This window comes from Aquarana catesbeiana, linkage group LG01 (genome assembly GCF_042186555.1).
Source record: "Aquarana catesbeiana isolate 2022-GZ linkage group LG01, ASM4218655v1, whole genome shotgun sequence".
In the NCBI taxonomy this organism is placed as follows: domain Eukaryota; kingdom Metazoa; phylum Chordata; class Amphibia; order Anura; family Ranidae; genus Aquarana; species Aquarana catesbeiana.
The window spans coordinates 201,565,222-201,592,603 of NC_133324.1; the positions used below are offsets into that span (position 1 = coordinate 201,565,222).

Sequence of the window (27,382 nt, forward strand, 5' to 3'; positions counted from 1 at the left end):
CCACATGCTTTATATAACATGGGTTACGTTGCGATGTATTTGCATGAAGACTTGGGTACAGTGGAATTTCCTGCTGTGCCCTGATGGTCATGCACTATTAAATGGCCGACAGCTGACACATGTTTGTAGGAGGTGGGAATACTGGCAAAGGGAGGAGCAACAGATGGAAGGAATAGAATAGTAGTTTACTAATTTATGAATCATTTTATCTTGTAGAATTGTTTATTTATAAGCTGTCAACAAATTTTACAGCTCAACCCAATAGGTTTGGGATGTAATATCAATTAGATTAGAACATTACTGAACATCATGACAGTATGTCTCACTCTTTGCTCCAATGAGCACAAGCTGGAAAAAGCCAAAGTGTCCTGCAGCCTTTCTTGCGAGTGCCACACTGTCAGCCTGCAGAGTAATTTTATCACATATAGTCAATGTAGTAATGTTTTATTTAATCAGTGACATGTCAGGTTAAGGTGACCTTGTTTTAGCAGTCTGCGGAGTCATTACAAAGTGTTTTTTTTTTTTTTTTTTTAATCATATGCATCATGATTTTTTTTTTTTTTTTTTTTTTTTTTTTTTTTTGAAGCCCTTCAATGCAGCAGCGTTGAAAATATTGTATGTTATGTCTGTAAGGCTTCTGTCTGCTCACATTACTTCCAACTTATTGTTCATAGACATAGCATTGTCATAAGGTTAACATATTGTTCAGGATCTAGCCGTTTATAGATCTTGGCATTGTAATTCACTTTACAAAGTTTTTTTTTTTTTTTTTTTCATAAAACAGCACTGAAACATCATCTTTTTCAGCTATTATGCAAGTAGTCATTTTCATTAACCTTCTGATCCTCCTAAACATCTCAGTGTGTTTTATATTAGGGGATTATGCCATTGTTGTCGTGTATGTGGTGTTGTGGTGGTTTTTTTTATTTTTTTTTTTTATTACAGATTTAGATAACTACAATGTATATTTCTGGAACATGTGGATAAGATATAGTCCAAAATGCAGCGTTATTCAACCAGAAAGAGTTCATTCATTGAAGACATGGAAAAAATGGAGAACTCTTCACCGCCACTTCCAGTGTGCAGGAAAAAGAGCAGTAAACACCCAGGTGTGTCAATCTGCTTACCAGATGATGATTTAGAATTGGCATCAAATCACTAAACTCAGACAATATGGGTGTCTCTCTCCAACAAGTGAAACAAAGCCACTAAAGGATCTGTCATCAAACGGGAAATGGTCACCATTCATATAATTTCCCCAGTCCGGACAGAGATCATAAGATGTCAAGACCTCTGCATTTCAGCATTACCCAAGACATAAGGGGAAAAAACAAGGCGGCAGACAATAGTGAAGCCCGTAAGGTAAAAGAAAGCAATTTATTGGTAATGCACTTAATCAGTAAAAAAGATCATCATGATAAGTATAAAATCCACGGTTCTCAGCATGCATGCATCAGCCAGCCTGACCAGTTTCATCCAAAGAGGATATCATCAGAGGCGTGGATAAGAGAAATGGATTTCCATTCTTTTGGATTGTGATGTGATATGGTAGTTTGAAGACAATTTAGCTTTGATCTTCATCCATTCGGGAGTCTGCCACTGCTCCACAACTAAAAAAAAAAAATCAATTCCTAGTAGACTATCCAAATCTGAGGAGTCTGTGACCTGAAAACAAATTACTATGCGAACCCTATTTTGCTTAAATATCACTGCTTTGATCCTCTTGTGCAAGTTTTGGTTCCTCAATAGTTTGGAGCATACAAATTGGAAATACTCAAGGTTGAGGCACTAAGAAACCGATGCTCATAGGTGATGTTTGCCAGCCATGATCCTCAGACTGCACAGCAATTGAGGTGCACGCCCTGCCACTGCTGTAGACTCTCGGGTATACGAATGATTGGATGGCTGCACACTCAATACTTGCAGAAAACGGCTTTATTTTAGAACAAAGTCCATAAAAAAAAACTGATCAGGCAGGGTAGGGAAAAGGTAGGTAGAGGCATTTCACACGAAAGTTCATGCTTTCTCAATACCACCAAGGTTGAGGACCAGAGCTGTCACTCTTTAGTCTTTGAGTACCTTCAAAGGGGAACAGATTAGTTCCAGAGGCTCCTAGTTAATATTTGGGACACGTCTGCTAGTAATATGGCTAAAGCCTCGTACACACCAGGGTTGAATGGAAAAAAAAAACTGACCGCTCAGGAGGAGCCGCTGTACTAACTATCTAACGGTGGTACAGTGATCTCCCCCATTGTGCTATTGTGCTGTAGCAGGGTAGCGGCCCCCACCATAACACTCCAGTAAGCACTCTCAGGCATTGGACAAGACCTTTTTCGGTCTTGTCCCTTCGACAGAAGCCGACTCCAGTACACATGGGTTTCTATTGAACCAGCTGATGCCACCTGACATTTGGCCAGTGTGTCCTAGGTTAAAGATGTATGTCTGGTAGATGAAGGGGAAAAAAACCCCACAAAAGAAGCCCCAATAAAACAATGAATGTAGTTTTTTTTTTTTTTTTTAATGTTTAATACATCTACTATAAATACTTGATTTAAGCCTTTTGTAAAACTGCTTAGCGGAGGTGTGACCCTGGAAGACCGAAGGGGGGGGGCAGCATTGGGGCAAGTCTGGTATGCTGTATGCACATGGGCTGACACAGAACCTGCTGGGAGGTAGAGAACAGAAGACTAACCTTATCAGCCTGTTATTGCTTCTTCTCAGTCCAATCACAGAATGGGGGTTGGAAGGTGACCTAGATGTGATGCTGAACTCAACAGAGAAGACGTGTCACAAACTAGCTGTTCTGTGTAGGCTGACCATACATTATACAATTCTCTTGTACAATTTTCCTTTAGATTTACCAAAAACATATGTGAAGGCAAACCTAAACGCTTTCAATTTGTATGCAGTCAGCCAGGCCCCTGCACTACATAGATGAAGGTAAATCTAAAGGAAATTGAATAATAATGTGTATAATGTATGGCCATCCTAATGGGGCTGTTCAATTCTCAGGGATAGATGGGTAGAAATGCAAATCCTTTGGCAAGTAAGATGTTTCCCATGCATTTCAACGTTGTAATTAGCTGTTTGTCTGGAGTTCAGCTTTAATTCATGTTTACAAAACTTGAAGAACATTTCTAGAAGAAACATAATTGCTTCCTTGATTACTCTTTCTTGAATGTATAGGCTCTGTTAGTGTCATAATTATCCTTTCTTCACACGTTAGTGACTCACTGACCTACAACTAGTGCTGCAACTAACAATAATTTTCATAATCGATTAGTTGGCCGATTTTTGTTTCGATTAATCGATTATTTGGTTAATAACCTTAAAAAAAAAAAAAGTGTGGTGTATAATTTAGTTAATGTGTAAATTTTTAAAAAAAAAGTAATTTATTCTTAAATATCTCTATACAGTGGTAAATATAAATAACCAACTAATATGGTTAGGGAGCAAAATATCGAATCCACTCTGAGAATAACAGACAGAGGAGATATTCTGTATATACTATTAGAGGAGATATTCTGTATATACTATTAGAGGAGATATTCTGTATATACTATTAGAGGAGATATTCTGTATATACTATTAGAGGAGATATACTGTATATACTATTAGAGGATATATACTGCATATACTATTAAAGGGTGAATCTGGTAAATATCATCAGACTCGGTGATCAAATTTTTTTGTTAAAAACAAAAACAATGTCTTCCTTCAAAAATAATGTCATTTTAAGAACGTTCGTTCTTTCATTCAGCGAATGTACAAAGATTTTTTGTCTGAATATTCTTGTCTGAAAATGTATCCGTGTGGCCAACATAAGGCTCGGTACACACCTATGCAGTTTGCTTTTGATCTGTTTCTGCAGTGCTTTTTGCTGTGCGTTTTGATTTCTGCGCACGTGATTTTGCATATTTGCATTTTTTTGGCCAATTTGTTGGGCTGACTTAAAAAACACAAATTGCTGCAAAAACGCATTACATGCTTTTCTGCAGGTTTTCAATTGAAGTATATTGAACCAAAAAAGCACCGTTTTGCGTGAACGTGTCCCATAGGAAAACATGTACATGAACTGTAGTGCGTTTCTGCAAAAAGCACCAAAAAACACATAGACGTGAACCAGGTCTAAGACGTTTAGTAACATAATGGGGTTAAAAAAACTAAAATTAGCCCTTTATATTACAAAAAAAGCAGATAATCACTGCTGTAAGGGGTTAATTTTTTTTAGCGTAGAACTGTGAAAGTAATTTGCAGTATATTTTGTGATTATTTGCTCTTCTATAAAGGGCTCATTTTAGGTTTTTTTTTTTTTTTTTTTTTTTTTTTTTTTAACCCCATTATGTTACTGGCCGATTAATCGATTATGAAAATAGTAATCGATTAATTTCATAATCGATTAGTTGTCGATTAATCGATTAGTTGTTTCAGCCCTACCTACAACAATGATGTGTATATCCGATGGCCAGGCATATAGTTGTAGACTGGTCATAGCATTTTACCCATGTATTGGCTTCCTCGTTATCCCAAGAGAAATTACATTGAAAATAGGATGACAGGAAAAAAAATAAAATGACTTCTATGTATAGCCTGGCCAGGGCTTTCTCTCAAATGATGGATTTACCCTTTCAGCTTTGTCCTGTAGCTATAGTACATGGCAGATTGTAGTTGTTAGTACCCTACATGTTAGATGCGTGGTTGACATTAAAAACAGTCCTGTACTGCTCCCTCCGGCATCAGCTCATTAGACCAGAGTTTGTCAGGAAAGATCTACTCCTAGCACGATTGGAGCTCCTAGGCACGTAAAGATGCACAGGTCTGCGGGTTCTCGTACAGTTGTGCGCAGGTGTACTGGCACCAAATGCACTATTTAAGTTTAAGGGTCCTTTCACACGGGACGGATCGGTGATGATCCGCCCCGTGAACATCTGCTCAGCGGGGATCACTCCGTGGATCCCCGCTGAGCAGGCAGATGACAGGTCTGTCTCTGCACACTGTGCAGCGAAGGACCTGTCAGAGCGCCGCTCTCCCCTATGTGGGATCGGATGATGACAGACCGTAGAGTCCGTCGTCACCCGATCCGAAAACGGATGGAAAAGCAGGTTTTTCCTCCGTTACACTTTTTCGGAGCGGGTCAGATGTCAGCGGACAAAGGTCTCTTTCACACAAATGATCCGTTCAGGTCCTCCTGTCAGTTTTTTTAGGCGGACCTGAACGGACCCTCCATAGACCTCTATGTAGCGTTGGATGTCAGCGTAGACATGTCCACTGACATCCGACCCGCTCCGATCTGAAAAAGTGTAACGGAGGAAAAAACCTACTTTTCCATCCGTTATCGGATCGGGTGACGATGGACTCTACGGTCCGTCATCATCCGATCCCCCATAGGGGAGAGCGGCACTCTGACAGGTCCGTCGCTGCACAGTGTGCAGTGACGGACCTGTCATCTGCCTGCTCAGCGGGGATCCACGGAGCGATTCCCGCTGAGCAAGTGGATGTTCACGGGGCGGATCATCACGGATCCGTCCCGTGTGAAAGGACCCTTACTGTTGCACTGGCCAGTTGCTGTCTGATCTACAGCGTGTTCCTCTTCCTGGTGCCAGTTCCTGTGATTGCACATCTTACTGCCGGGCTTGTCTTTGACTACGCTTGAACGCTGCATACCTTTGTGTTCTGACTATTCTTCTGCCTATTGCCTATGCCTGATCTGCCCATCTGTTACTGACCCAGCCTGCCTGACCTTACATCCTGCCTCACCTTGTTTGCCAAGTGCTTCCTGTCCAGCACGCTATCTAACTGGTCTCTGCCAGCCTGCTCTGCACCTGCAACCTGTCATCTGCCAGTATACTACAGTATTGATCCCTGCGCTGTCTCTACCAGTATTGCAGTATTGATCCCTGTGCTGTCTCTACCAGTACTGCAGTATTGATCCCTGTGCTGTCTCTACCAGTACTGCAGTATTGATCCCTGCGCTGTCTCTGTGTTAAATCATGTAGGTAAAGCGGTATTGCTTTATTAGTGAAAATAATAAATGCTATCAATAGAGATCAACAAGAACCGTGCAGTGGCTGTACATGGCTGTAATTCGAAACAACTGCACTAGACACAAAAAGCTACTTTTAAGCAAGCCATTCATTTGCTGTCCTCACTTGGGTAGAAAGTCTGCTAGCTGAAAGTACGCAATAATTCTTTCCTTCTAGGTTTAAAGTACCAGTTTCTAAAGCTGAAGTTTGGTGTGTGTGTTTGTGTTTTTGTGATACAAAATCAAACACATTGGTAACCTGTAATAGTGTGTATCCCATGTCCTGCATGCTGCTGTTGTATGTAGAAATCCTTGTTGCGAGTGCAAAAGACTTGCGCTGCTCATCCGCTCCTTCCTGCCTTCCCTGTTTCTTACGGAATTCATACTGTTCATGTCCCATAATGCAGTGCTTTCTGTGAATGGGCAGGGAAGATCCTGTCATTGATCCATGCCACCTCCATTCACAGAAAGTGTTGCATTGTGGGATAATTACACCACTATAGGTAACTAATATATTTGGTGCAGTAACTGGGTATGTCTCTACCAGCTTTGCACATCAAGAGTGACATTTTTGCCCATTCTTTGCAAAATAGCTCGAGCTCTGTCAGAGTGTATGGAGAGTGTCTGTGAACTGCAATTTTTCAAGTCTTGCCACAGAGTCTTAATTGGATTTAGGTCTTGACTTTGACTGGGCCATTCTAACACCTGAATATGCTTTGATCTAAACAAGAGGTTTCCAAACTTTCTAAACAAAGGGCCGGTGTACTGTCCTTCAGATTTTAGGGGGGCCAGACTGTGGCCATCATGAGTAGTAATTGTCCCAGCATTAGTTGGAGTAAACTATGCCCCATTTTTGGTGTCAGTGAGGGCAATAGTGCCCCATTATTGAGGTTATGGGGGGGAACTTTGCCCCATCGTTGGTGTCATTGGGAGGAATACTGCCCGATCTTTGGTGTAATTTGGGAGGAACTGTGCCCCATCATTGGTGTCATTGGGAGGAATGGTCCCCTCATTGTTGGGGTCATCGGAAGGAATGTTCCCCCATCATTAGTATTATTGGGCCCCATTGTTGGTGTCATTGGGAGGAACCGTGCCCCTTTGTTGGTGTCAGTGAATAAAATACTACCCCAAGGGCCGGGTAAAAGTAAGCAAAGGGCCGCAGTATGAAGATCACTGATCTAAACCATTCCATTGTAGCTCTGGCTGTATGTTTTAAGGTCGTTGTCCTTCTGGAAGGTGAACCTCCACCCCAGTTAAGTCTTTTGCAGACTAACGTTTTCCTCTAAGATTGACCAGTATTTGGCTCCATCCATGTTCCCATCCACTCTAACCAGCGTCCCTGCTGAAGAAAAGCATCCCCACAACATGATTCTGCCACCACCATGTTTCACGGTGGGGATGGTGTGTTCAGGGTGATTCCTCTGCTGATGTCAGTCTGGAGAGGAAGAGGAGAGAGCTGGCTGGTCATGTGATTGCAATCTCCGATCTTAAATGAGGTATTTGCAGCATTTATATTCATAAATCATTCAGAGAGGGGCACTGCAATAGGAGGCAGTGCTGATGGTGTATACAGGTTAGTGTTATGAGAGTGGCAGGAGGTGGGAGGGGCAGCTCACACACAGAGGGGAGAGTTGGACACAGGAGCAGAGAGGAGAGCAAATAGCAGGCTGCTGATGACGGAGGCATGTAAACTGACCACGGTGTCTGGTCTCAGCAGCCATGATACACCGTGGTCAGTTTACAGAGGAGTGGGGAGAAACTGGCAGGATCAGCCAGGTTTTTTTTTTTTTTTTTTTTAACAGAGGGCCAAATGAAACCGGACAAGCACTGCGTCATATAACAGGCTTTACAGGAGCAGGATCCATTTATTTTTTGGGGTTAGCAAACGCTTTAAAGCATCCAAACTGACCAAACAGCATACCACCTTGTACATAAAAAAATATACATTCTGCTTATAGATACCATATGGTTCTACAGGCTCGTACACAGTATAAGAAAATCTGGCAAACATCTTCGTCCAAAGAATTTTCATAGGATTTTTCATATAGTGTGTATGCAACTTTCGACAGCCGATTTCCGACTTTTTGTACGAAAATTCCTGAAGGGACAAACTCTAAAAATTTTCTCGTATGGGAACAGAATGAACAATTTTTCGTTTTTATTGTGTACCGTTTTCGTACGATTTTCCTACAAGAAAAATCGGCAAACAAAGACTGCGCATGATCAGAAACGATAAACATCAAAAAAAGCCTTTGTTGTATAAGAATTTCCATATGAATTTTTGTTCACCGGTTCAGATTTGCTGTGAAACAACGAGGAAAAGCGGACAATCATTCGCCCAATTTTCGTAAAGTGTGTACCCCACTTACCAGTCAGATTAATTAGGGAGCATTCAATCAAACCATTTTTCCTATCGTGTGGAGGGGCCCTAATCAGGTTAAAGGAAACCTTTGCTACCATGAATCTATATGAGCTTCATGTGTCAATCATATACATTTTGGGTCAGGTACAGGCACAGCATAGTATACTTTTCATCAAATAGAATTGGATGAAGAAATTTCACAGACTGCAGTTTTGTTCAGGATGTTTGCTTAAGTGATCAGCAATTTGCATGTCTATAGCCTTCTCATTTTTGGAAGAGGGAAAATTGTTATACTTAGAAATAGCTGTGCCTTTACTAAAGATCATTAATGTATATCCAAACCAAAGAAGGAAATGTAACATATTGCAGCTTACCTGGCCTTAGATGGGTTGGCTGCATTCATTTTCCTTTTTCAGGCTAGAAACTGTTCTGCAAGAACAGAAAATATCTGTTGAGCTTGCCAGAAATATTGAGTCCTTGTAATTTTATCTGCAGTGAATTGAAATCTCAAAGAATATCAGCTAGCTATCTTCTGTAAATTAAAACCCCCCGCCCCAGTAATGAAGAGGCATTTTTTGTAGTCCAAATTGGGAAAACTGCCATGGGTGACAATGCTGTTTCTCTTTTAAAACCGTTCAAAGGGTGAACATTGTCACCCTGGGACAGGAGGAGGAACATTATTGCTAGGTTAAAATAAAGGAAAAAAGCCTGAAAAAGGAAACAAATGCAGGCACCACATCTAGAATCTGGTTGCATGCAAAATATTCCATTTTTGTTTGTGGGTTTAGATGCACTTTAAGACTTCTTCTGTAATAATTATGACCTACCCAATATAAAGAAAACTTTAGCAGTGTTTGTACAAGCTCTAGTAAAAGTAAAAAAATTTTTATTGAGCTGGTTGAGAACATTTTCTGGGAGTTGATCAGCGGTTTGGTATCAAATTTAAACTTGTATAATAAAATGATCAATGCTTGGCGCTTGTGGCGTATTCAGCAGTTGTTTACATTGAGACGTCTGTTAACATTTAAATAGTGGTGGGATGCTGTGGCCTCACACCAAAGAGTAATAGGGAAATAATCTTTGGGATAAAAGTCTCCTCAGCTTAGGATAATGGCGTTGACTGCACATTTTTGGCTCTCAGTCTGGTAAATGCGTCTTCTGTTTTCAGTCGTGGGCTCTCTTGGGAGAATTAATTCCACTTGAGTCCCATCATACTCTGCGTTGTAGGGCTGACTGAGCAATGCATTAGATCATCTTCAGGCTGTTTAGATGGTAGTGGTGAGGTACGCTCTCTAAAGATGTGCATGAATAATGGAATGATCATATGGTTATAATAAAGAGCCAAATGGCCCATATTGTATAACAAGACATGCATTTTCTGAATGCATAGATAGGATTTGTCTATACATGGAGCCAATTCTGTGTGCATTTGTATGACTACATGATATTATTGTGCATTATGTTGGAGGACTGCTCATGCTTAAGTATGTGTTTTTAGCACTGTAGATATGTGTCACGCATGCATGCGTCTTTCTAGCTATCAATGTTTGTTTTGCAATTGTACATATTTTATTAATATATGCGATCTCTGTGTATTAAAATGTTTTTTCATTCCTTGGAAAAGCAGACTAGCATTTTCTTTTGGAAACCATGTACAGGGTTTGGTAAATCCATCCTGGATTTTCACCATTTTGCTGGTTGACACCTGACCAAGCATTCTGGTGGGCTTGCACCCTCATGTTATGAGAAAACGGAAGCAGTGCATGCTGAGTGTGGAAACAAACTCCTTACATGAAAAAAGTCAAGTGCCAATCTTTTTTGGACAATTTGGCACTGGTTTAGGTTTGCCATAGTGTTTTGAGAGGATAACATTTCTGCTGTATAAGCCTATTGTTGTATTGCTCTGTGTTGAGTCTATCAGAGCAGGGCTTGTGTATTTTATATAGACCAGCCTTCCTCAACCTTTTCAACAAGGAGAACCCCTTATAATAATTTTTAGCAGTAGTTCCCTGAGACTAGAAAGTTATTCCATCTATAACTAGGGGTGCACCGAATGGAATTTTTGAAAAATTTTGAAAAGGCTGCACTAGGCCGAAAATTACAGTTTTTAAAAAATATATTATTATATTTGACTTTTTAATTAATATCATCAATTTAAATTTAATATGAATTTATTGTTGGCCTTTATTGGCGCCTTTTAGTCCAAGAAAAGCTCAAGAAAAATGTAGTCTGCAGTCTCCAACCATCTCTTGTATCATGTCCCCAGCCTCTAACCATCTCTTGTATTATGTCTGCAATCTCTTAAACTTGAACACACTGCTAATAGTATTAGCAAAATTTTCTTTTGGTGCAACTCTAGCAGACATGATATAGGAGACGGTCAGAGACTGCACACATGATACAAGAGATCAATGCAGCTTCACCAGTGCCTGTCAGATGCAGCCTTCCTGTGCCCATCATGCAGCCTCACCAGTGCCTGTGCCCATCAGATGCAGCAGCCTGCCTGCGCCCATCATGCAGCCTCACCAGTGCCCATCATGCACCCTTGCCTGTGCCCATCAGATGCAGCAGCCTGCCTGTGCTCTTCATACAGCTTCACCAGTGCCTGTGTCCATCAGATCCAGCAGCCTGCCTGTGTCTGTCATGCAGCCTCGCCAGTGCCCATCAAATGCAGCAGCCTAGCCAGTGCTCAGATCAGAGCGGTGATTTTCGTGTGTTACGGAGCAGGATTTGAATTACCCAGGCTGCAGTAACAATGTCCTGCCTCCTGTGATCACATCACACTGATTTAATGTCCCACCATTGGATCAGTGTGCCGTCTATCACAGGAGGCAAGACATTGTTACTATGGCCAGGACAATTCAGCTCCCTGACACATGGAGATCGCGTCTCTGCAATGAGGGGAAGACCGGACCTTGACCAAGATGACACTCCGCAATGGACGGCACCCGGCAGCGTGCGCAATTATCACCATTTTTTTTCTTTCGGCAACATGCCGAAAACAACATTTTAGGCCACCGACATTTTCGGTGCATCGCTATCTATAGCTCATGATGTTTTAGTGTGATGGTCCGTGAGAATTATACTCCCTATACTTGTGAACATTGGGAAGAATTATCCCCTTAAAGATAAATTCCCGCTGACACCATTGATCTTTTATCTGACAAGCAGAAATTGCTAATTGCTTAAAGAACCCCTAGCAACCTCCGGAGGAACCCTGGTTGGGAAACACTGATATATAGTCCTCTGTTTCAAGCCATATATTCACAAGTCTTTGGACGATCGCCATGCATGGTAACGTGCAGGCTTGCAGATGTGCTCAAATGCAGTCCACTACTGATTCAAAACTAGACATAGTCCAAGTATAATAAAGAATTGTTTTTTGTTTTTTTTCCCCACAATACGGGAGTTTTATTGAAAAAGCATAAAAGGAATACAGATCAAGAATCAAACAAAAACCGTTTTGACATGGTGAGTTCTGTACATTCTGATGTATAAAATAGACAAGCAAGAGATTTGCCAACATAAAATGGCATGTACAACAGGTAGTATGAGCACATATCTAGCAGCTTGGGATGGGGGCGTGGTTGAGGGGGAGAGGGAAAAAGGTGGGAGAAAAAAAAGAATCCATCAGGGTACTCTCTAAGGGCTAGAGCTCATAGTACGTAATGAAGCACTACACAGTGTCGCACAAATTGTAACCCCACTACTTTGATGTCCAGGGAAGCCACATGTCATATTTCCATGGACGTTCTCTGTTCGTATAGGTGATCTTGTACATGGGAAGCAGAGCATCTTTCATGGCCTTCCAGGATGTCACCGTGGGAGACTCTGCTGAAGTTCACTTCAGCAGTATCTCCTTTTTTGCATAATACAGGAGGTAAGAAATCAACAATTTTTTAAATGATTGGACCATTGTGCATCATCATGAAGTCCTAGTAAAATCTGGTGAGACAGGTAATCGTAGGTGAAAATTAATCAACTCAAAAACCTCTGACCAATAAGGAGTGAGTATAGGGCATGTCCAGAATATATGCAAAAATATCCTGGGTGTATGCGACAGCGGGAACAGGAAGAGTCCCATCCCGGCTACATCTTCAAGAGCCTCAAGTGTGTATAATAGACCCAGTGCAGAAATTTGACCTGTATAAGCTTGTCTCTGGAGGAAATAACCAGCTTGGGACCCCTTTCCAGGTAGTCCGCCCAATCCTCCTTATCGAAAGAGAGAATGTCTTCTTTCTAAATCTCTCACAAGCGCTCTATCTTAGGGGAGTTGACGCACAGCAGTGTACTATACAGGGAGGGTAAAGGTTTTTGAAGGTCTTCCTGGGCCAGCAGCCCTTCAATAGGATTGGCCCCGAGGATGGGTAATTGTGGAAATTATGCCCTGGCCACGTACCGCAGCTGAAAAATACTAAAACATCTCCCATGGGAAACTGAACTGAAGAGAGAGCTGAAGAAAGGGTAGCAAAACTCCAGAAGCCAGTATGTCTGTCAAAGTCTTAACACCATATCTGTAGAAGGGAAGACACCTACTGGAGGAAAGAAACATGCTGCACACCCCGAATAGTGTCAAGAAATGGGAAGGGTCCCCCAGATTGGGGTTTTCTAGGCAGCAAGAAGTTAGAATATAGTTCATGAGAATTAAAGAATTCATTATGATAGCAACCATAGTAGGTTAACAGTGACAATTAAAATGTAAATACTGGTACAGGGAATGTATAAAACACAATTAATGCAAACATAGTAGTACACAACATTCAATGTCTAAGAATGCTGCTGGTGCACAAGTGCTGATGCGTTTCGACCCGACAGGGTCTTCAGAGGTTTGGTTTGCTGTGAAAAATATACATTTATTGATTGTAATTCGTAGCCAAAAACATAATAGTATATAGCCGACCTGTGAGTACAGATCTTTCTCCCTATGAGGTTTTTTTTCTCCCTTTTTAAGGGGTAGAACATATTTACTAATATTACATATTTATTTATATTTACAGTTTACTTCTGTACCCAACTCCTGATGAATGGCATATAGCCATGAAACGCGTCTAGTTTCCATGGGGTGCTCAGACCAGTCTGGCTCATTACTTATTCACTGCCCCATATATTATTTTTATACATCTAAGATTCATTGAGTACTATGAAATTATCAATGTGTATGTGTACCTATCTTATAGCAGCTCTTTTGCATATGATGTACTAATGCCTGCTAATACGAAACTCCTTGTATTATATTTATCAACATTTACTATCTTTTATGTGCTGCCAAGCTAATGTATATGTATCCATTATGTTTATGCCATTGTGCATGTATACATATGAAAATACTTTTTTACTATTATTACAAATAAAAAATAATTACTATATACTCTACCTCCACAAGTCAATTGCCTCATTTAAAGTCCCACATTCCCCTTTTTTATGTACTTTAACCCAGGATGGAGGCACAAACATTGTGCCTCATTTAAAGTCCTAAATTCCCCCCTCTTGGCTATATGGTAGGTTAACAGTGACAGTTAAAATATAAATACTGGTACAGGGAATGTATAAAACACAATGCAAACATAGTAGTGCACAACATTCAATGTCTAAGAATGCTGCTGGTGCACACGTGCTGACGCGTTTCAACCCAACAGGGTCTTCTTCAGAGCTTTGGTTTGCTGTGAAAAATATACATTTATTGATTGTAATTTGTAGCCAAAAAACATAATACTATTAGCTAACATTTGAATATATAGTTACCCATAACAGTGTATTGTAAAGAGTCTCCTTAACCAGAGATTCCCCTAAAAACCTTTTGCTTGGTCCCACATGAAGACCCTGATCTGATGACAATCAAGAAGGGGGGCCCCCCATCCGCACAGACACGCCTTACAAGGAGTCACACTGTGGAGATCCCCCACACGAGGCCAATGCATGGGAGCAAAGGATCAGCACCTGCGATTTATCAATGGGGGACAGTGTTACAAACTGCATTTGTGTAATATATTTACCCAAACAAGGAGTTTGGATACAAAATTGAGTAGAGATTCTAAAATAAAATAAATTTAAACAGGTACGTCGTTAGGGCAATGATGGTATCCATATTAATAAATAAAGATTTTTTGTTATTTTATAGATACATTGTATCTATAAAATTTAAAAAATAAATAAAATGGAATGTATGATTTGGGGTCATATAAATATACCAGAGTGCCAAAAAGAGGGGTGTGTAAGTGGTGTTCCGGAGCGCCGCTGGCAGGGAAAAAAGCCCACCAGGCAGCCAGTGATGGAATTCCGCCGTCATGGTGGAAGGCCCCACGATCATAAAAAGACCGGCAATCAAGGAGATCACTGCTGGGACCAAAATGAGCAAAAGGAGCATGGAATACATAAAAACTGTACAATGTTATCTACCGAACACAGAGATTGGTTACATAGAATATAATCAATAAATTCATATTAATTCATACACATCTTCATATCAAAACGTATTTATGAGCTGATCAGGACTTGTGCACCATTAGCATTCTTAGACATTGAATGTTGTGTACTACTATTTTTGCATTAATTGTGTTTTATACATTCCCTGTACCAGTATTTACATTTTAACGGTCACTGTTAACCTACCATGGTTGCTATCAATAAAATACATTTTTTAATTCTCAGGAACTATATTCTAAATTCTTGCTGTCTAGAAAACCCCAATCGGGGGGACCCTTCCCATTTCTTAACACCATATCTTGCCCACAATAGAGGGTCAGGAATAGATAAAAAATGAGGCAGATTAGGATTCCCCCAAAGAGGTTAGGTCAGGAAAATATGGCCAGGCTTCACAAATTGGCGCCGAGTGATCATCCAAGCTTTGAGAGTGGGGAGGGGGAAGAAGAGAGTGTATGTTGCAATCAAAAAATTGATGTACATCCCTGGTCACCTGTACCCCAACGTAGCAGGGAGGGGCTCGCTGTCACGCATGCATTATCTAGGGAGTAGAGGAGGGACTTGGATCAGTTAATACGAATAACAAGAAGCCCCCGTAAGTATCAAATGGCTTCAGAGCTGCTAACAGGGATGGGCCTGCATATCCAAACAAACGAACTCGCTGCTCCAGGTGAGACAGGAAGCCTAATGATATCACGGGTGCCCGCCTCGGGCTCGCCACCGCAAACGATCAACACTGAAGAAATGGCTGTACTCAAAGATCCATCAAAATTCTTGTTTAATAAACGAACATCCCAAGTGTTACAAACAGTTCAAATGGTAGACACGTTTCACACACTAACAGGTGCGCTTATTCATTACCAATGATAATGAATAAGCACACCTGTTATGCCCTGTACACACAGTCGGATTTTCCAACGGAAAATGTGTGATAGGACCTTGTTGTCGGAAATTCCGACCGTGTGTGGGCTCCATCACACATTTTCCATCGGAATTTCCGACACACAAAGTTTGAGAGCTTGCTATAAAATTTTCCGACAACAAAATCCGTTGTCGGAAATTCCGATCGTGTGTACACAAATCAGACGCACAAAGTGCCACACATGCTCAGAATAAATTGAGACGAAAGCTATTGGCTACTGCCCCATTTATAGTCCCGACGTACGTGTTTTACGTCACTGCGCTTAGAACGATCGGATTTTCCGACAACTTTGTGTGACCGTGTGTATGCAAGACAAGTTTGAGCCAACATCCGTCGGAAAAAATCCATGGATTTTGTTGTCGGAATGTCCGATCAATGTCCGACCGTGTGTACAGGGCATTAGTTTGTGAAATGCGTCTACCATTTGAACGGTTTATAACACTTGGGATGTTCGTTTATTAAACTAGAATTTTGATGGATCTTGGAGTGCAGCCATTTCTTCAGTAGGGATGGGCCTGCATCTTTGAGGAATAACAGGGCATAGTCCACGTATAAAGATATATTTTCCTCCCAGTGCGTCCACCCTCAGTCACTTTACCGCAGATGATTCCAATATTAAGATAGCCAGGGGTTCTATTGCAAATAACCTAGGGGACAACCGACAACCCTGACGTGCATCTCGCTGCAAGTCAAAAGGGTCGGAGATCCAGTCGTTGGTGCGCCCTGGGAGCTCTATAGAGCATCTGTGCCCAACCAAGAAATGTATTTCCAAACCCAAAGCAGTGGAGGACTTCCCAGAGATGGGGCCACTCGACTGAATTGCTTTTCGGCATCTAGCGAGGCAATTGCCATAGTGCCAGGATTATGGTGTGCGAGGGTTATTAAGGAAAATAAGTTGTATATTAATATTGGTTCCCTTCCCTGGCATGAAGCCCATTTTTGATCCATGTGAATCAAGTCCTCTCTTACTGGAAAAAAGAGCAAGAGTTTTGAAATCAACTTTCATAAGAGAAATTGGCCTGTAGGAGGCACATTCCTGCAGGTCCTTGCTGGGTTTGGGAACCAACACTATAATTGCTTCCTCTATAGACGCAGGGAGCGAGGCCAGGAAGGAGAGCTCCGCAAAGAGAGGTAAGCTTGGGAGCCAACAGTTTACTAAATTGCGAATAAAACTCCGTCGGGAGTCAGTTCGCATCTGGGGTTTTCCCACCCTGGAGATGACCTTTTGCCTCCTGCACCCCCTCAAGGGAGATATCGGCCTTCCAGGTGCTCTTGATCTACATCGCCCAGCTTGGGAAAGGGAACGGCGTCAAAGGCAGCAAGGTCTATATCTGAAAATTGGGCCTTGAATGAGTATAGGTCCTGAAAGAAATTACAGAACCGGGCGTTTAATAAGGTCTGGGGAAAAAAGTAAGCAACTCTTGGCACCCCTAATGCTACCAATATGAGTTGTTGAGGACTGCCCTTTTGCCAACCAGGCCAACAGTCTACTATTCTTGTCTCCATACTGAAAAACTGTCTGGGCCGAGGCCAGAAGGGCTTTTTTAGTCTGTTCTACCTGAGCAACAGGTCACGAAGCAAGCAGCACCAAGCCAGGTAGTGTTCAGGAGGGATCGACAACATAAGCTGTTTCCAAGGTCCTAGTCTCATCGTCCAGGGAATGAAAATATACAAGTGTTAATTAAGGAAGGGTACGTGTGGCGCTGTTCTGAGGTACAATAATTGCATGCCCCTATGTGACACTCTGTGTATCTATCCCTATATTATACTCCCACTAAAAATAATAAAAATCAGAGTTTAAAGTGTCAGATACTTAGTGCAAATCCTAGTGTGTGCAAGTGCTATCAATGCACATATGCAAGAGTAAATGAGTGTGCTGTGATCAAAAAATTACTAAAGTGACAGGTGCTTGTCAAAACAGTGCCTTGGTGATACTCATATATATCAAAACATTATTTTCATGCATATATATATATTTATATTGTGACCATAAATAGTCCATAGTTCATTTCAGAAAAAAAATATATAAAAAAAAAAATATATAAAATGTTTTGTAATGAAATATAAAAATTGAACATTAAAAAATGGAAGGCAGTGAGAACGCCCGACACAGCATAGAGGGATAGGGGAGAAGAGAAATGCACTGCCCGCAGAGCTCCGGCGAGTGCGACCATTCAAAGCGCCATCTTGGCCACGCCCCCACAGAATAGGATTTCGTTCACATCAGGGGTCTAGATCAGGGGTCTCCAAACTTTCTAAACAAAGGACCAGTTTACTGTCTTTCAGATGTAAGGGGGGCCGGACTGTGACCATTGGGAGTAGAAAAGGTCACGATGTCAGTGGAAATAAACAATGCCCCATTTTTGGTGTCAGGAGGAATAGCGCCTCATCATTGTCATTTGAGGCACTGCCCTCATTATTGTCATTGGGAGGATATGCATTCCATCTTCGGTGTCATTGGGGGGAATTCTGTCCCATTGTTGGTTTTCCGTGGATGAAAATAGTGCTCCAAGGGATGGATAAAAACAAGCAAAGGGCCACAGTTTGGAGACCATTGGTCTAGATGAACATTTCAGAAGTATCCTGGCAACCCTGCCCGTAGGTGCTTTGGAAATTTATAGAAAGATAAAAGAAGTGCAAAGATAATGAGCTTTCTTTTAGTCAGAGTAGCATAATAAATGTCTTCTAAAATCAAAAGTGAGGTTTGGTTTATTGATGCGTTGGAAATCAAACTGCTGAAGTCTGTTTGGTCTGTGTTGGGTTGGCATCACCTTTCTTTTGCAGTAGTTTTTTTTTTTTTTTTCTCCTTGGTTAACTTGTGGTCATTTCGACCTACTTGTGACCTGGGGTATTGTGGCCCTTTGTGACTGAAATAGCTGGGGACCACTACAAAATGCAGACTGTACGGTAGCCCCGCTCCAGCAGGGGACATTAAGATGTGAATTTTGTTTACAAAGTTCTGCTATACTTAAAAACTGCCTATGCAGATAAGGGACATCTGCAGATAAAATGCTGCCCTTGATATAGGCGCAGGCCATTTACATACAGGTACCACGTGAAACCTACCTGGAATACCAGGATATTGATAAGAAGGATGTTGCTAAGAGAAGCCTAGTGTTACTGCTTGTCCTTCACCATCGCAAGAGTGAGCTCTCAAACGCTGATCTCAGAACTACTGCATCAGGGGAAACTAAGTTCATGTGAGGGAGTTTGCGTCACAGAAAGAGCTCACTTCTGTAAAGATGAAGAAGCTTTACACAGAAGCTTTCCACTCCGGTTTCATGAGGAACCTAAATGGCCTACACCTATAGCCAAGGGCATTATTCAACTTTGAAAGCTGCAGAACAAAGAAAAAATAAAATCTCAGTCACCACACTACATAGAAGCTCAGTGTGTAGTAGGTGATAACGGCCTCAGCCTAACTCCATCCAGGCCATGTCCCTAGACATGTTTCATCCCACCCACAGGGCTTAGCCATGGAGGTCTGGGTTTAAGCTACATTACTTTTTTTTTTTTGTCCCTCATCTGCATAGGTAGCTTTTGATAAAGATGAACTATGCCTTTAAAATCTTACTGGCTGCTATGGAAAATGGTTGTATATTTTTGCTATAGCTTTATTGGTAACTTTTCCCCCCCATTTTCTGAAGTATAACTGAAAAGTAAGTAACTGGTCATCATGTAACTTTCTCTTGATAATCTAAGGCCCCTTTCTTTTAGCTGCTAGGAGATGCAGTGTATATGATGTATGCATTGTTTCTTCAGCTAAGCTTGAGGTGACCCCAGTTCCATTTCCTAGAGTCAGAATAATAGGGTAATGCATTGGAGTCTCACTGAGTTTCTTGTCACTTCGGAAGTTTTAAACTTCCATTTAGCCATTTTTGCAGAGATTGTCGGGTGGAAAATGTGCAGTGTCTGGTTATTGATTTTTCCCACATGCTATATATCATTTAAATGTATTTATAAGCGGAGGCAACCTCCCAGTGCCCTACTTTAGTGTGATCCAAAGAAAAATGTCCTAATCTTTGAGTGGATAAAATTGTGTTTATAGCATGTCAGAAAGGTATGTATATAATGTAAAGTGATGTAGAGACTGGTCAAGCTTGCATTATGTACCTTGAAGTACGGTAAATCTCAAAAATGAAGGAGCGTCTGTATTAAAGTAGCAAACCGAGTTTTGTATAATTTGATGTTAATGTAACATTTTCTGAAAAGGTTTTCAATACCCTTTTTGTATCTGTAAATGGTTGTGTCCTTTCTGTGTGATAATTTTAAAATACAGATTGGTAGCCCCTAGAGATGTCTGACGGTACACTTTGCATCCTTACAAAACAAATGAAAATTTGAGAAAAAAAATCCCTAGGCAGGGTTTTGCATTTTCATATTTTGTATAATCCAAGCTAGAAAGCTAGAAAAAAAAAAAAAATCGAACTAGTTTCTCCATCCATTTTATGTGGATGAACAAATCTCCCGCTGCAGTTATTATTTAACATGTGCTAACAGTCACTGTCAAAATACCTGAACTGTAGCTGCATCTGTTTTTGATGTAGCCACAGTTTGGCTGACAATTTTCTGCCTAGTTCCTTCAGTTTCAGGTCCACCCATGGAGTAGCAGCCAGTTCATCAGGAAGGAAATTAATGTTGCATATGAATGTGCATGACGGCTTCGCTTTATGCAGTGAGCTATAAATACTTGCAAAAATGCATAAATATGGGAGCAATTGGCACTTCTCTATTGCTTTTGTGTACTTAGTTTACTCTACATACATATATCATGTGTACTTATTTATGTTATATATATGGCAACACTATTTTTATATATAGTACATATTTCACTAAATGTTAACATCAGAAACTTGCCTAATCTCACCTGTCTGTCTGCGATTACCTGTCTGTGATTACCACTTGAGTCCCCCGGCCTATTACCCCTTAAGACTCCTTTTGCACTGGGGCGGTTTTCAGGCGCTTTAGCGCTGGAAATAGCCTCTGCTAAGAGTCTGAAAACCACCCCCCATTCATTCTAGTGTGACTTTTCACACTGGGGCAGTTCACTTGTGGGACGTTCCACAAGTCCTGCAAGCAGCATCTTTGGGAGCGCTGTATTTAGCGCTCCCAAAACACCCTGCCCATTGGAATGAATGGGCAGTGATTCATAAGCACCTGAAAAGCATTTTGGAAACGTTGCAACACGGGAGTTTTAAACCCCTTCTTTGGAGTTAAAAGTTCCCCGCTAGCGGCCGAAAAGCGTCGCTTAAACAGCACTAAAGTGCCGCTAAAATGGCCGTGGCCCCAGTGTGAAAAGGGTCTAAATCCCCTTGAATCCTTGAGTTTTTTATTTTATTTTGCAATGCCTCAATTATGCACACTGGATGATTTGTGCAGCTGCTTCTACGGGTATCAGATGTTTTTTTTCCTGCATTTAAGCTCTCTTGCATGTACTACTGTGTGTCCATGCACACATAGGCTTTTAGCAGCGGTTAGTGGCAGGGGCTTTCAGAGGCTGGGAGCCCCCCCACTGCCAGTGCATCCAGAAGCAGCAGAGTTTTGGCAGAGAAAATGCTTGACCCTGCTAAACACGCCTAAACGCTAGGCATGATTAGCGCTTGAGCGTTAATTCATTTTAATGACCAGAATAAATTATTATTCTGGCCAATTAAATGAATTGATGTCCAAGCTCTTGATGCCTGTAGGCTTGTAACAAGTGATGCTTTTACAAGTGCCAGGTTTTTTTTTTTGCCAAAACGCTGCTGCCAGGAGGAAAGTCTTCTAGTAGAGTTTGCAACACATACTGTATGCATGCATTTGTAATACATTGTCTTCTGGGTTTGGCTGTTACTTTCCACAGCTGCTCTGGTTGGGGAAGAAGCTAATGGAGCTTAGACCACTTCAACAGAGGGCAGGTGAGACCCCAAAATGAGAGCAATAATCCAGACCCATTATTTAGTTGCCTCTAAACCGGTGTTTCTCAAACTTTTTTGTCTTGCGGTGCACCAAAAAGATATAATAATTTTTACGCAACACCAGAAAAGATTTACCAATTTTTATGGTGAACTGATTTATTTTTACATATAGATTTAATTTTAGGGCGGCACAGTGGTGTAGTGGGTAGCACTTTCGCCTAGCAGTAAGAAGGGTCGCTGGTTCGAATCCCAACCACGACACTACCTGCCTGGAGTTTGCATGTTCTCCCTGTGCTTGCGTGGGTTTCCTCCGGGTACTCCGGTTTCCTCCCACGCTCCAAAGACATTCTGGTAGGTTAATTGGATCCTGTCTAAATTGTCTCTAGTATGTATGAATGTGAGTTAGGGACCTTAGATCGTAAGCTCCTTGAGGGTAGGGACTGATGTGAATGTACAATGTATATGTAAAAGCGCTGCGTAAATTGACGGCGCTATATAAGTACCTGAAATAAATAAAATAAAATACAATTTTTAATTCAATGTGAAGGATGTGTCTGCTTTCAAGAGCAAATCGGTATGAAACAATTTGTAATCTTTGTACTTTTGCTTGCTTTTCATTTAACAGTTTTCTCTTTCAGAGGTCCAGACATGATTAAGTATTTCTCCATTGCTAAACAATGACCAAACTTTATTTATTAGCTTCGAAGTTGGAATGGAACGGTCTCCATTTTTATGATATATTTTGAGCAATCGAGTTCTCCCGAGCTCTCGCACAAGTCTTACATTACGAAAGTAACCAATAAATGACCGACTGACGGAGATTGCGTTTTTTTTTTATATATGTTACTTTTTTTAAAAACTTTTGAGACATTGATTTACCATTTAATTTTTCACTATGTTCAGTTTCAAAATGCTAGCAATTTTAAATATTTTTCAAAACTCCCTGGGCACACCTGCAAATCTTACACAGCACACAGTTTGAGAATCACTGCTCTAAACCGATGACCTGTAGGGGCTTTTAAAAGTAAGCGTACCAAAGTTTGCTGCCGTTTCATGGATGCATGCAGTTTTAAGGCTTTATATGTTGGCTATTCTTTCACGTAATCTCATCTGTTACAGTTTAACAAATAATTGGGCAATATGTTGCGTTTGTGTGCTGTAAAATTAAGTTTAAAAAGCTACTTCGGGCAAAAAAAATTTTTCCCATGCATTGGGGCTGTGCACGGGTCATCTGCTTGTTTTTGTCTAGGCTAGGGCAGTGATGGTGAACCTTGGCACCCTAGATGTTTTGGAACTACATTTCCTATGATGCTCAACTACACTGCAGAGTGCATTAGCATGGAAAATGTTGTTGCAAAACCTCTAGAGTGCCAAGGTTTGCCATCACTGGTCTAGAGGAATGGAGTTCATCATATATACTTGCCTAATCCTCCGATTTCCCCCAACCCCCCGTCCCCACAAGACCGGTCCCTGTGGTTGCTTGGGGGAATTCAATAAGCTGCAACACTTTTCTGAAGTTAATCCCTCTTGTTAATGTATTGCACAAAATTCATGAAGCTTTTGCAACACGCTTGGTTCTGACTGCGACTCGTGCATCAAATTCAGGTAGTTCTAAAATGCGCCACTTTTAGATTGTATCGCATTGAATGCGCCAAATGTAAAAGTGGAGCTAATTAGGACCAACTCTCTTTTGGCACCAAGAGAGAAAAACTTGCTCAGATACAATTTGTGAAGGTGTGTCTCACGCATTCTAGAAAGTATATGAATTTCACCCATTCTTCAGTCTTTATGAATTAAAGGAATAATGTTTTGTGGGTTTTAAGTAATCTTCAGGCCTATAATGATTTTTTTAAACGTGTGCAAAAAACGCAAAAACAAGGCTTGATGTCCATTGTTTTGGAATGGCATGTCCAAAAAGGTGTCCACAAACTTCTTGCCATATTCTGTATCTCCCTAATAGGAACAAAGACAGAAAAAAAAGCAAAGGTTTAACTCTTACTGTAACCCAGAAAATCCTCCTCCACTAGGGACACAGACAATGAAAACCTGATGATTGTTCTAATCCAGAACGAACCTATGCAAAATTTAAAAAGACAAATACCATGTTAATAATTTGTTTTTTAATTGTTTGTTATTTGTTTGGTGTATTTACCTTTTTTTTCACCTGCGTTAATCTCCATTTAAAATAACATCTGCTTTTTGATTGATTCTACAGTTAACGATCTGGGAGGTGACATCAAAGGTGACGGGAAAAGTTCATCTGCTGCAGACAAGGTTGTTGAAGAAATTAGGGCGAAAGGAGGAAAAGCTGTGGCCAATTATGGTATGGGATGCTGTCAGTCATCATATTTGATGTGCATTTAATCTTTAATTCATGTTGCTGCCACTAAACTCATTTCCACATTCACACATGTACAAATTATAGCACATGAAAAAAAAATTGCTTTGGGGAGAACTGCTAAATTAAATGATATAAAGCATAAATTAGCCCTCTGAAAGCGGAATATATATTTGTAACAGTGCAGTGCGTTTATTACTACACGAATAGCAGTCATTAGAGCTGTGCTTGCACAGTATTTGCTCTCTTTACTATGTCAACACTTTGATCCTTGATGACTGCAGGCTTTTTCTTTAAGCTCTTTATTGGCTATTACCTTATAATAAGCAGGTTGTCAGTTTTACAACAAGCATCTTCCTTAAGCATTTGGCTTTTTGTTAAAAAAAAATTGGGCTTATGTTATAGGCTGTTTGCATGAATACATTCTTGTTGTAGTCTACAGAATTAAAGTAAACCTGTCAATTAATTAGCCCAATTGTGCTTTCAGTTTAAATGAGCTAAATACATTCCAGGTACATGGGAAAAAATGTGTCTTAAAGTTTGTATGTTATTAAAAAAACAGCCACATGCTGTGTAGAAAAACTGTCTCCTGCCAGCTTTTAAGAAAGTCCCTTGCTCTCTGTGGAATGAGCGCTGTCTTTGAACAGGTATCACATGCCACCTGTTGCATTAGGCCAGTAGCTTTGTAATCCGCAAAGAGTGCTTTTTGTTTGTTTAGGAGTTCCAGGTCTGACTCTGCAGGGGCATGTCGGATCCCTACAGAGATGCAGAGTGACCACTGTTTCCTTATAGAGAGCAAGGCAGTAGACAGGCTTTTCTACTCAAGCTGTGACTGTTTTCTAATAAACAACAAACTGTAATGCCGCATACACACGATCGGACATTCTGACAACAAAATCTTGGATTTATTTCCAACGGATGTTGGCTCAAACTTGTCTTGCATACACACAGTCGCACAAATGTTGTCAGAAATTCCAGTGTCAAGAACGCGGTGACGTAAGACGAGCCGAGAAAAGCGAAGTTCAATAGCCAGTGTGGCTCTTCTGCTTGATTCCGAGCATGCGTGGAATTGTGTACACACGATCGGAATTTCCGACAACGGATTTTGTTGTCAGAAAATTTGAGAACTAGCTCTCAAATTTTTGTTGTCGGAAATTCTGAAAACAAATGTCTGATGGAGCCTACACACGGTCGGAATTTCCAACAAGCGCACATCAAACATTTCTTGTCGGAAATTCCGACCGTGTGTACGTGGCATAAGAGTTAGCACACCTTAAAGGGGTTATAAAGTCTCATGGTTTTTTACCTTGGTGAAAAAAGATAAAAAAATTCTTTGCTACAGCTTCCCCCAGAGCCCCCCCCCCCTTTCTTACCTGAACCCGTCGGTTCCAGCAACATGCACAAGCCCAGCAGCTCCAGCCGCTGTCTCTGTCCTCATTGGATAGTTTGATAGCAGCAGGAGACATTGGCTCCCGATGCTGTCAATCAAATCCAGTGACACAAGAGCGGGGGGTGGGGCTGAGTCCTGCTGCTGTCTGTGTTAATACAGCAGCAGGACTTGGGAGCGGGCCCGCACGGGTGCCCCCATGGAAAGCGGCTCTCTGAGGGAGAACCTGATTAAGAGGAGGAGCCAGGTGCACCAATGGAACACCCCAGAAAAGGAGGATCGGGGCTGCTTTGTGCAAAACACTTGCACAGAGCAGGTAAGTATAACATGTTTGTTATTTTTATTTTAAAAAATGTGACCCTTTACAACCACTTTAAAGTGGTTGTAAAGGCAGAAGGTTTTTTTCATCTCCTACTGCATTCTATGATTTAAGATGAAGAACCTTCTGTGCGCAGCAGCCCCCTGAGCCCCATCTAGATCCACCGATGTTGCATGAGAGCCTCAGCTGACCGGGACTCTCCCTCCTCATTGGCTGAGACAGCAGTGGGTGCCATCGGCTAAGTGAGCCCATGAAGGGGGGACAAAGAAAATGCAAAAATAGGCCACGTCCGTAAATATATGAAGACAAACAACAAAAAATAGGTAGTACTACGTATTACCAGGTGGCGGACTTTTTAGTCTGAGAAACACTGGAGAGGAAGTAACAGTATCAAAATATAATATTCATAGATGCATTTATGTTATCTTCATTCTTACTTTTATGTATTTGTAACCTTCAATAAATTTATATTTTGATACTGTTACTTCCTCTCCAGTGTTTCTCGGCCTAAAAAGTCCACCCCCCTGGTAATACGTAGTACTACCTATTTTTTTTTTTTTTGTCCCCATGAGGGGGGAGAGAGGGTGTGGCTAAGCCACAGCTCCATGTCTGAATGGACACACAGAGCAGTGGCTCAGCTTGGGTGCCCCCATAGCAAGCTGCTTGCTGTGGGGGCACTCAGCAGGAGGGAGAGGCCAGGAGCGCCAGCGAGGGACCTGAGAAGAGGAGGATCTGGGCTGCTCTGTGCAAAACCACTGCACAGAGCAGGCAAATATAACATGTTTTGTTTTTTCTTTTTTAAAACAAGACTTTAATATCACTTTAAGATATGAATGTATTTAGCTGATTCATAGAGTTTATTTAGCCTTTAAAATTAATCTTAGGTTGCTCATAGATGTCCGAAACTCGGCCGGTTCAACAGGAATCGGCCCAGATTTCAACCATGGGCCAGCTGGAATGTACCAAGTTGATCGATCAGCTTGGGTACCACCAGCCTGCCGGATTTACTTGTGATAGTCGCTAGCAGCTGCTATAGTCACTAGCAATAAACGCTGTCTTCTCCCTGTGGTTGCAGGAAAAAAATTCATACGGTCTTTGGCCTGCCTTAAGCTTTTCTGCACCGTGTATCATAAATTGTCCTGTTGTTTCCCATAAGTTACTGATTTCACCTTTTTATTCATCCATTTTTGTTTCTCATTGTTTTTGATCTTCTCCAGCCCTCCATTCATTCATCATTTGTGGTCTACATGCGTTTGCTCCACCACGAGCTACATATTGCTCTGGACCAGATCAGATGCCTGATAATAACACTGGAGATTTTTAAGGATTGAAAACTACTGAAATACTATTAACACTTTTAAAGATATGTCACCAGCTTACAAGACTGAAGGAAAAAAAGTAAAGAAAAATATAAATTTTTCTTTCCTTGAATCATTGTTTTATTCTCTTGCAATGTTCATTTGAACTTGCTAGAAAATTTTACTACTCCAGGATAGTCTTTTCCCTAGCACAGTCCCTTCCTTCCTTGTACATCATAGCCCTTTCCACTTTTAGGAATAACGTATTATGGTCGGTGTTGGCCAGGCTCCCGCACCCCTCCCTTCACCTCCCTACATAACCTTTTATGTATTCGCCAGAGGAGAGGCGAAGGGGAGTACTATGAGTGACCCCTTTTTGTGTCTGCTGCGACTGCTGACATCACATGCAAGATGGTG

General features: G+C 41.2%; 1 protein-coding gene across 1 annotated transcript in view; it reads left to right on the forward strand.

Annotated features, from left to right (window-relative positions):
• HSD17B4 (hydroxysteroid 17-beta dehydrogenase 4) overlaps positions 1-27,382 on the forward strand; it is a 516,553-nt gene that overhangs the window by 60,047 nt on the left and 429,124 nt on the right. The window contains exon 3 of the mRNA XM_073624673.1: positions 23,839-23,946. Within this exon, the coding sequence (XP_073480774.1) occupies positions 23,839-23,946 (108 nt within the window). The remainder of the gene's footprint in view (positions 1-23,838; positions 23,947-27,382) is intronic.